Raw genomic sequence first — 10,710 nt, 5'->3', positions numbered from 1 at the left:
GAAGTATAATATTCGTTGACACTGACGACTTTGTAATCTAAACTTCGAGCGTTTACAATATCGTTTATAAAAAAGTCAGTTTGGTATAATTGATGTAATTAAGATATATTAAAAACGGGGTCGAACGCAATGTGTATCTTCTGCACGAAATACGAAAGAAATGTCCTATAGAAAGAAGACAGCTTCATGTTTGAGGAGAATTGGCCGAGTCCAATTCCAATAACCGCCTTGGCAACATCGCGCCTTTCTCCAATAGATCTCTCAATTGACTTGCGCAGACAGTTGGTGATTTTCTTAAACTCCGTATCACGAGCTTTCCTAGCGTTCCATTGAAGTCTCTTCACTATATTTTTGTCTCCATCATAGAATTCGGAAAGTAATTCTTTTGTTTTCTCAAACTGCTCATAATATTTATCAATATTGCAACCATCTCCTCGGACTGCTAGTAGACTATTCTCGGTATCGCAGACCGATTTTGTACCAGAAGGAACGGCATCTTTTCTATATGCTAGCTAACGTTGAAACTTGAGTGTAGACTAGTATACTGTCTTTTGCTTCACTGACAGATTGTGGAAGACTAGTCATACGGATGGAGGGTCTCCCTTGTCATCCCTGCTTTTGTCAACTACAGGAAGTAGTGCGCTGGCTCCAACTACGCAAGCTTGTCCAAGATCGAGGCCTAAAATTTGATATCTTGTGGTAACATCATCCTTAGACTTGACATTCCGAATCTCTGTCAAATAGCGATCGAGGCCACCAAGGGTGGAAGTAGATTAATCGGGCAGTTTTATTCTCTAGCAACCTCTTGTACCGAACACATTGCAATTACTTAAGTTTGTAGGCCGACAATTGGGCGCGGAACCTATCTATTCGAATAGAGCCTGCCAAGGCATACCCAGATCCGCGATATTCCTCAGGATCAAAGTTAGCTCGGCGAATGTCTATGGTATAATTGGTTATACCATCTAGGGATATCATTCTGGCCTTGTCTTTTAGCCCTTACGGTCCCTTGCGGACAATGATCGGTCTTTTTTTTTTTTTTTTTTTTTTTGGTTTTAATGGTTTACTTGGTAGTGATGTGCATCGCATAAACAATTCCTCTAATCTATGGTACTGTGGGACGATTGCATTTTTTTAACGATGCAAAGACTGCGTTACAAAGGAAAATTAACCTGTTCCATACTTAGGCCGGTACCTTTCTGCCCAAGAGAAAACGGAAGGAAGCTTTAGCCACTAGGCAGCAACAAATCAGCTGACATCTCTTTTTGAAGGATTCCATGACGCAAGCATCACGTGATAAAACCAACCCGCAAGAAAGAGAAGAGAGTGTGCGCGTCCTTTCTGTCTACAAGCAGCATTTTCTCAACATTTCACTCATTCACAGCAACCTTACAAATTTTTCATTCTCATTTCTCATCTATTGTATTTATCGATACTTTAAGCAGCAATAAAGACTACAGGACCTCTTCTCAAGATATAAACACTTACAACTTGCAACCATGGCACCACCAAAGGCAAACTGGGAGAAATGTAAGGCTCATATAAACAATGACTTAAAAAATTATGGTGACGCGTACAATATTATTCGAGTAGGAGGAGCCTCAACAATACATGCTAAAGATTATGATGTTTCCTCCATCCTTCAATATTACTTGATTTACTTATATGTTAGATGATAAGCCTGTTGATGACAAGGAGATAGAAAATATTGTGGCTCTAGATGAAGGCGATATTGCACTTCTCAAAACCTACGTAAGCTTTTTTCTCTTTTATTTTAATCTATGATGATAAGCCAGACCAAAGATACTTCAAAGAGCAACAACCAGAAAACTCATAAAAGGCACTTGAGGAAGAAGAAGGAACGTAAGGATGAGGAAAAATAATTTATGATCTCCCACCTTTGATATATTTTATAGGGTCAAGGACCTTATGCCAAGGATCTAAAGAAATTAGAGAACGACATCAAGGATGCACAGAAGCGTGTGAATGACAAGATGGGCGTCAAGGAGTCGGACACAGGATTGGCACCACCTAGTTTGTGGGACATTCCTGCAGATAAGCAGCGTATGGGAGAGGAACAACCCTTGCAGGTAGCGCGTTGCACAAAGATCATTCAGGCAACAGGAGACGAACCCGCTAAATATGTGATTAATGTCAAGCAGATCGCCAAATTTGTGGTCGGATTGGGTGAGAAGGTTTCGCCCACAGATATTGATGAGGGTATTCGTGTCGGGTATGTTAAGTTTTTAGCAATTCCCAAGTCATCAGCGAATTTTTCCCTCCATGGAGCCTGCTCATTTATATATATGTAAATTAGAGAAAGGTGTCTTGATTTAACATTGCTATCTTTCCTTTTTTTCTTCCCAATTGTAGAGTTGATCGTCAAAAGTATCATATCCAGATTCCGTTACCACCCAAGATTGATGCCTCAGTGACAATGATGCAGGTCGAGGAAAAGCCTGATGTGACATACAGTGATGTTGGGGGATGCAAAGAGCAGATCGAGAAACTGAGAGAGGTCGTTGAGCTTCCTCTTTTGCAGCCCGAGCGATTTGTTAACTTGGGGATTGATCCTCCAAAAGGAGTTTTGCTTTATGGACCCCCCGGAACTGGAAAAACTCTGTGTGCCCGTGCTGCTGCCAATCGTACAGATGCTACCTTTATCCGTGTCATTGGTTCTGAATTGGTACAAAAGTAAGTAGTTTACTCACCTTCTAATGGAATGCATCGTTTATTATTCATAGAGAAATAAACTGACAGTAATTATAATTTTTTGTTTGTCTAACAATAGATATATTGGAGAAGGAGCGCGTATGGTTCGTGAACTGTTTGAGATGGCCAAGACCAAAAAGGCTTGTATCATCTTCTTTGATGAAGTTGATGCGATCGGAGGTGCTCGATTTGATGATGGTGCAGGAGGCGACAATGAAGTCCAACGTACCATGTTGGAATTGATCAATCAATTGGATGGATTTGATTCTAGAGGCAATATCAAGGTTCTGATGGCCACGAACCGACCTGATACTCTGGACCCAGCTCTGATGCGTCCTGGACGTCTGGATCGTAAGGTTGAATTCGCATTGCCAGATTTAGAAGGACGTGCACATATTCTCAAGATCCATGCTCGATCGATGAGTGTAGAGCGGGACATTCGATACGAGCTAATTGCAAGACTGTGTCCCAACAGCACAGGAGCAGAGTTGAGATCCGTGTGCACAGAGGCAGGCATGTTTGCAATCAGAGCAAGGAGAAAGGTAGCGACCGAGAAGGACTTTTTGGAGGCAGTGAACAAGGTTATCAAGTCGTATGCAAAGTTCAGCAGTACACCCAAGTACATGACTTACAACTAAAAAGAAGAAACCAAGACGATTCTCCTTTTTTTTTCGATAGCGGTTGTAGTTCTCATCTTTCAGTTTGTAATAGAAGAAACGAAAAATTTGCTCTGTTGTCTAAAACGCGATGGTTTAAAATACTTTTAGACTTTATGAAATCACGAAATGAGCTATAGCTGCCTTCCTTTTTCTACTTTTTTAAGCACTTTTACAATTTAAATCCAGAGTGGATGGCAGCGACGCCAAAAGTCAAATCCTCGTATCCTTGACCCATAACAGTAAATCCAGCATCCTTGATCATCTTTGCAAACTGTTTCTGAGGAGGAAATTTGCGGATAGACTCGACCAAGTACTTGTAAGAATCTCTGTCATTTGCAACGATATGACCCATGGTTGGGATGACTTCAAAGGAAAACACATCATAGACCTTGGATATGACCGGGTTTTCGACCTTGCTAAACTCAAGACACATGAAACGTCCGCCAGGCTTTAAAACTCTGTAAGCCTCCTTAAGAACACGATCCACATGTGTGCAATTACGGATACCAAAAGCAATAGTGTAGGCATCCATAGAATTATCAGGAATATGTTCCAGGTTCTCAGCATTGCCCTCCATGAAGGAGACCTGTGAAGCTGATCACAAGCATAAAGAAGAAGAAAAAAAAAAAAAAGTCAGAACAAATGCTAAAAAATAGAGATCTTATTTTTTTTTTTATCTTGACTTGGCTCGAGACATACTATTGTGGTATGGTGTCTTGGAAAAGCGTTCCTTTCCGACTTCCAACATGTTGGGGTTGATATCAAAGACTGTGACCTGAGCAGTACCATCGCCATGAGTTTCCTTGCAGTAATCCAAGAAACGCATAGCAATATCACCTAGCGAGAAGTCAAAACCAACATCAATATTAAAGCTAATCTGGTGTTTTTTTTCTTGGTAGCCCATATATAATAATGATAGCAATAAGAACAAAATAGTAATAATAATAATAATAATAATAATAATAATAAAGTACCTGTGCCACCAGCAACATCCAGAAGCTTGGTCCCGGGAGTTGGGGCCAAGGTACGCATGAAGTGGTCCTTCCAGAGACGATGCACTCCCCCACTCATAACGTCATTCATCACGTCGTATTTAGTGGCGACATTGGCAAATACCTGCCTAACTAATTTGAATTATCTTTTTATTATTTATCAAATTTAAATATTCAGGGTCCAGATCCAAGCGCTGTAAATGCCATGAGGAACTTTCTCCTTCTAGTGTCCATACCTAGAGTTTCCTTCATATTTTCAGGGACATTCTTAAATCCAAAATGGGTTTCTGGTTCGCCCAAGTTGTCAGAACCAGTTGTGGCTGAAGTAGTGGTGGGACGGGGCGCCTGGTGCTGGTGAAGGATTTTGGTCACTGTTGAAAAAGCAGCAGTCCTGACGGGTGTCCGCAGTAAGGTAAGCGTGCGTTTTGGCCAGAACCGTTGTAATGTTGACCTGCTTGCCATGACAAATGTGTTCTTTTTTTGAGAATGAGAGAAGAAAAGTGAAACGCACAGGAAGGAAGCTCTTTGAAAAACAAAATGGTTGCTGTGCAATCGGATTGAAATGTCTTTCCGGGCAAGCCACATCTGAATGCATTTTTTTTTTATACGGTTGCTTCATATAAATATAATGATAATGACTGGGATAAGTGCAGATGATACAAATGTAAAAATAAATGATCAAAGGGTTACTGCTATCTTCCTGCTTTCTTTCTGTTCATGGCTTGTACGCAACTGTCCACAGGCCCCCATAATATCCAAGCCGCGAGGCCAGCGAATCGTAGTTGGTACGCCTAGGCTCTCAACGATCCTAGAGAATCCAACGATATGATCTCGAGGAGAGCTAACATAATGACTACCCGGCCATGGATTGAATGGGATTAAATTGACATGAGAAGGGATATCTCTTAGCAAGTCTGCCAGCGCTCTAGCTTCTTGGAAACTGTCGTTTACATCCTTGAGCATGACATATCTATGGAAACGAAAGTGGAATTAGACCTGTAAGCTGACGTCTTTTTCTTTTTTTTAGGGCAAGAGTATGAATCATCGATTGATTCCAAATCAAAGAAGTGAAGGAAATAGGGACAAAAAGTATAGCATAAGTACTCAAAAGTAATCCTTTGGCTGTCACGATTGCAGCTCTTCATCGCTTCTGCATACTCTGCACAGGCTTTCATTAAAACACGGATCGGAAAGGTTCTAATATATGTAGTTCACAATGTAAGAAAAATAAAAAGAGTACAACACTTTCTTTAGCCAGTCATGTGGTATTAGAATCCCGCAACTCCTTTAAACTTGATGCATTGTGTCTTTCAGCATTTGGACAAAAGCGGTTCCATTATTGGACATTACTTATTGATAGGGACAATCTCATCTCGAAGGCGATCATTTGTGGCATGTAATGAGATAGCAAGACCAATACCACCCAACTCCGCCAACTTGGCTATTCCTGGAGCGACACCAGAAGTTGAGACTGTGATCTTGCTTTTTGGTAAACCAATCCCATCTTTATCAGTAAGAATCTCAATTGCTTGCTTGACATTTCTATATTTTTTTTTTGTCCAGACATGGTTTCAAAGATCAGATAGGTTCCTGTCTTGCCTACATTTTTTTATTTATTTATTTTTTTTTTTTTACCTCCAATTGTAGAATGGCTCTCCCTGACCCATGAAAACAATGTTGTTGACTTTGCGCTGAGAGTTCTTGAGCAGCGGTAGATCACCATAATCCTTGGCGGGAATCATATATTGTCCAACAATTTCACCCGCCGTCAAATTTCTCAACAGTTTCTGAGTCCCTGTATGACAAAATGTGCAAGCTAAAGAGCAGCCGACCTGACTGCTGATGCATTGGGTGCCTCGTGGGCCATTCATGGGGATGAAAACGGATTCAACCTTGGTCTTAAGATCCTGGAACCCTATCAAAAGCTTTCTGGTTCCATCATTAGGTGAGACATGGTCGGACTGACAAAAAAAAGTCGACTTAGTATACAATTTTGCTTTTCATGGATTATTTAAAAAAAAGCGGTTTTTATGCATACCACGATCCGTCCATAGTCAATAGTGTATTTCATTTTCAAGACCTCTTTCACCTCCTTGGGGATATTGAGCATCTCGTCGATAGTCAATACGCCTCGCTGATATAAAAACCGCCAGATCTGTGAAGCAGTATATGACTTGACTCCTGGTACTACTTTCAATTCATCCTGGAGTTGAGTTAAAGAAAGTCCAATGAGGTTTTTTTTATCCCAATCCCGAGTCGGCAGAATAGCTTTGTCAGCGTAGGCATTGGAAGCATTGAAGTTATTAGCAGCAGTAACAGCAACCCGATCAAACTGAGAGTTGACAGGAATAGCTCTGTTTCTGTGGCTGGTAGAATCGAAAGTATGAGGTCTCTTTTTCTTTGTTGTAGTTGTTGCTGTACGGGAAATAGACAATAACCCAAGGAACGGGTTTTTGCAGGGCGGCCTTATCCATGTGCACAGAAAGCTGCTATTCCTTGCAAGAGATCGTTTGCAGTGTAGAGAAGTGGCCATGTCAGCGTAACTGTCCTTGGGATATTGAGTGGAGGAGAGACATTAAAAAAAAAAAAAAAAAAAAAGCATTTGAAAAAAAATCCGAAAAAAAGCCACAGAATCAGAATGATTGCCCACCAATTGGCGAGGAGTATAGTGAACCTGCAATCAAAATAGCCTTCAAAGGAACCAACTATGAATACGCGCCAAGAATACACTGGACATGTGCCTGGAAGAGAGTTTTAGTCACATGCCCTCTAATTCATGGTACAGGCTTATGAACACAACATCTCTTTTTTTTTCTATAAAGTCCATCTTCCATCACCCAGCGTTCAGCACTCAGCACTCAGCACTCAGCGCTCAGCACTAACCTCTCTACTCTCTTTGCTCTCTCTATTCTTGATCCCTTCCCTCCTTTCCTTCTTCTTTTTTTTTTTTTGTAGTTGTGTATTGGATTGTTTTTTTTTTTTTTTTTTTTTTTTTTTTTTTTCTCGATCGTTGGTCAGGTTTTTTTTTGTGTGTGTGTGTTTTTTAGCCTGATTGTTTTCTCTATTATTTTTCCTTGTGAGTTTATCCATCCTGGCGACCCCAACTCCTCCTGTCTCATCAGCTGATCAGGCTGCACTCTATGCGGAGCAGTACCAGCAATACGCTCAACAATACCAAGCCTGGTAAGTTGTGAACAGATACGCTATACATCTGAACAACTGAAATGCTTTGGCACAAATATGAATTGCGTGCTCATGTTTTTCTTAATTGATTAACTATTGCGCAACAGGTTAGCAGCAAACCCAGGGTATCAGCCACCCGGAACAGCAGCACCAGGAACATCAAGTGCTGGTGCTGCAGCAGATTACTCTGCGTATTATCAACAGTACTCACAACAGCCCCCGCCTGGTCAGCAGTCATCTCAAGCACTAACCCCTGAGCAATACGCTCAGCATTACGCCGCTTACTACGCACAGTACGGCTATTCAGTTCCACCTTCCACAGGTGTTCCGGGTACAACCGCAGCTCATACGCCTGATAATCAGGCTCAGTCGTATCAAGACTACTATACTCAACAAGCGTATTCGTATCCACCATCAGTAACAGTATCGGGAGCTGTTGCCCCACCAGGCACTCAAGCGCCCTCTTCATATGCTTATTCAGCCTATCAAGTACAGCCAGTAGCACATCCTTCAGCCTCTGGCAGCGCTTCACTAACCCAATACCCTCCATATTCTTATCAGCAGCCTCCTTATTCATCTTCATATAGCTCAAGCCAGCCGAATATGTCGTCATCAACAGCAGCTTATTATCAATCTTCCAGTACCTCTGATCACTCTAGCTATCAAGGAAATCATATCTCTTCCCAAGCACAGCAAGCAAAGTCTACATTTGATAATCAGGCATTTCAAAAACGGAAACATATTGAAGCTGAAGAAAAGCGGAAGCGAATTCAAGAAGAACAGCAGCAGACCCATCTTCGTCAGAAAGTGGGCGAAATTACTATCAGTGACAATATGTATGCTATATAACGTGGATGAAGTTTTTTGTTTGCTAAAAAAAAAAAAAAAAAAAAAAAAAGTTGAGCGCAATGTATCTATTTCTCCCATGTCAATTAATTTTTTTTTTATTTTTATTTTTATTTTTTATTTCTAGGGGAAAGGTTAAGAGCAAGTTGGAAGGTAACACTTGAACTTTACAATTCTAGAAATTCTAGCAGTGTGCGGTGGTTCATTATAAATATCTTCTAATTCCTTTTTTTTTATTGCTCTTTTAGAACCTGCTTACCTTTCAGTGAAATCAAAAAAAGTAACACCTTTACCAACTAATGTTTTGCAAAGCAAGGACCAAGAGATGTCAAAATCGTCATCACCATCAGCATCAACACCATCTACGCCGACAGCATCCTCATCCTCATCATTATCAAAAGAAAATTGGCCTCAATCACTCAAAAATTATGTTGTTCGTTTTTTTAATACGGTTTCAGAAGAAGAGCAAGATGCTGCACAAGAGGAATTGAAAATAATGGTCGCACGATATCATGCGGAAGGAAGGTTGTTTGATATCGACTGGGACAATATGGAAATCCCAAGGTATCTTTTTTTTTTCCTTTTTTGCGGTCAGAAGGTTTGATTAATCTCATTAATTAACTTGTATCTTTTTTTTTTTTTTTTTTTTTTTTCTCTCCATCCATTACTAGGAAATACCATAGAAAAAAGTACGTTTTTTGTCCTCATTCAAAAATTCTTTCTTTTGTTTTTGGATCAACTTTTATTTATTTATCTTTTTGATGGTTTTCATCGAATACTCATCTAGTCGACGAACATCGGAATCTCCAGAGCGAGGGACAGTGAAGGCATCTGAACTTGCGCGGCGTGAAAAGCGTGCCCGACGTTTCGAGTCGGAAGCTCTTGCACATAAAAATGCCTCACGAAGCCAGTATGTGTCGTATGCTCTGCCGGTCAATAAAGATGTTATTGATTTTGACAAGCATACGATCGTTGGCACCTCGACAAATCTGGAAAAGAGGTATCTTCGTTTAACTGAGGTATGTCCTATTAGAAGAGTATAGTTAGTATTATTGACTCTATAGATATATACATGGATATGTTGCTCTGAAAGATATCTGATACAATGCCTGCCTTTTTTTTTATTTTTATTTTTTTGCAGGCACCAGATCCATCAACAGTGCGTCCATTGCACGTCCTTCGTGAAACTTTGGAATTATTGAAGAAGAAGTGGCATAATGATGGAAACTATGCATATATCTGTGATCAGTTCAAGTCAGTACGTCAAGATTTAACGGTAAGCCTTTACAATTCAAATTTAGATGATTATATTGGTTTAGATTATTGATACTGGTTCATTTCAGATGTTGATTTCTCTGTTCTGCTTTTTTTTTTTTAGGTTCAACGGATTAAAAATGAATTTACAGTGGCTGTGTATGAAATTCACGCCCGAATTGCTTTAGAGAAAGGTGATCTTGGAGAATTCAATCAGTGCCAAACACAACTGAAACAATTATATGAGGAAAATCTGCCTGGTAATGTGATGGAGTTTACAGCGTACAGGATCCTATACCAGCTCCATACCCGTAACCCTTCAGGTAAGCGCATAATCTTATTATTTTCTAGTTCTCTCGACCGTTGGTATAAAAATACAACTGGGTATTGACAAATTTATTTATTTTTTTACTTCTCCTTGCACTACTGTAGATATCATTGCTGTTATGCGATCATTGACTCCTGCACAAAAGCAAGATCCTGCAGTAAAGCATGCTCTTGAAGTTCGTACAGCGTTATCATCATCCAATTACCATGCTTTCTTCAAGTTATACCGGACTGCGCCGAATATGGGACCTTTCCTCATCGACCAATTTGTCGACAGGGAGAGGGTTCAAGCCATGGCGCGGATTGCAGTAGCGTAAGTAGTCCTTTTTTTTTTTTTTTTTTTTTTTTTTTTTTTTCTGCAGCCTCATTCTAATAGATGTAATTGACTATTTGCTGTAGACAATTAACTTTATTTATTTTAATCTTTTTTGAATAGATATCGACCAGGTGTACAGTTAGATTTTTTGACATCAACTTTGGGATATGATACAGCAGAAGAATGCTTAGAGTTCTTGAAATCTATTCGTGTCAATCATTTGTTGACGAAGAAGGAAGCAGATTCAACAACGGGCAAGGGAAGTTACTTGTATCTGGATACCAAGAGCGCTATTCCCTATTTAAACGAAGCCAAAAAGAGATATCAGACTGTTGATCTCAAGGGACAAATCTAAGGACACAACAAGCAAAAACAGGATAACCAACGCTAACGCTTTTCTTTTCTTTTCTTTTCTAGTATT

General features: G+C 40.1%; 4 protein-coding genes across 4 annotated transcripts; 2 read left to right on the top strand and 2 right to left on the bottom strand.

Moving 5' to 3' along the window:
* Positions 1-1,332: 1,332 nt before the first annotated feature.
* Positions 1,333-3,459, top strand: BCR41DRAFT_348659 (P-loop containing nucleoside triphosphate hydrolase protein). The gene is made up of 5 exons (XM_022023333.1): positions 1,333-1,530; positions 1,673-1,752; positions 1,917-2,233; positions 2,374-2,694; positions 2,792-3,459. The coding sequence occupies exons 1-5, from the start codon at positions 1,500-1,502 to the stop codon at positions 3,348-3,350; spliced, it is 1,308 nt and encodes a 435-aa protein (XP_021883854.1). The 5' UTR covers positions 1,333-1,499; the 3' UTR covers positions 3,351-3,459.
* On the bottom strand, positions 3,456-4,897 carry BCR41DRAFT_319497 (ubiE/COQ5 methyltransferase family-domain-containing protein). The gene is made up of 4 exons (XM_022021354.1): positions 4,600-4,897; positions 4,346-4,495; positions 4,071-4,208; positions 3,456-3,965 (listed from the first exon to the last, which is right to left on the bottom strand). Exons 1-4 carry the CDS (start codon positions 4,823-4,825, stop codon positions 3,541-3,543), a joined length of 939 nt encoding a protein of 312 aa, XP_021883853.1. The 5' UTR covers positions 4,826-4,897; the 3' UTR covers positions 3,456-3,540.
* A 36-nt stretch (positions 4,898-4,933) lies between these two features.
* On the bottom strand, positions 4,934-6,915 carry BCR41DRAFT_348656 (hypothetical protein). Its single transcript, XM_022023332.1, has 5 exons — positions 6,402-6,915; positions 5,999-6,324; positions 5,714-5,905; positions 5,468-5,560; positions 4,934-5,333 (listed from the first exon to the last, which is right to left on the bottom strand). Exons 1-5 carry the CDS (start codon positions 6,894-6,896, stop codon positions 5,042-5,044), a joined length of 1,398 nt encoding a protein of 465 aa, XP_021883852.1. The 5' UTR covers positions 6,897-6,915; the 3' UTR covers positions 4,934-5,041.
* A 1,802-nt stretch (positions 6,916-8,717) lies between these two features.
* On the top strand, positions 8,718-10,644 carry BCR41DRAFT_377018 (SAC3/GANP/Nin1/mts3/eIF-3 p25 family-domain-containing protein; the record flags this gene model as incomplete). Its single annotated transcript, XM_022027080.1, has 7 exons — positions 8,718-8,956; positions 9,064-9,081; positions 9,180-9,411; positions 9,534-9,668; positions 9,771-9,969; positions 10,079-10,286; positions 10,410-10,644. The coding sequence occupies 7 exons, from the start codon at positions 8,718-8,720 to the stop codon at positions 10,642-10,644; spliced, it is 1,266 nt and encodes a 421-aa protein (XP_021883851.1).
* Between the last annotated feature and the right edge of the window lie 66 nt (positions 10,645-10,710).

The sequence above is a fragment of the Lobosporangium transversale genome, assembly GCF_002105155.1.
Source record: "Lobosporangium transversale strain NRRL 3116 chromosome Unknown BCR41scaffold_8, whole genome shotgun sequence".
In the NCBI taxonomy this organism is placed as follows: domain Eukaryota; kingdom Fungi; phylum Mortierellomycota; class Mortierellomycetes; order Mortierellales; family Mortierellaceae; genus Lobosporangium; species Lobosporangium transversale.
Note: the sequence above shows the minus strand (reverse complement) of the source record. Positions and strands in the feature narration are given on the sequence as shown.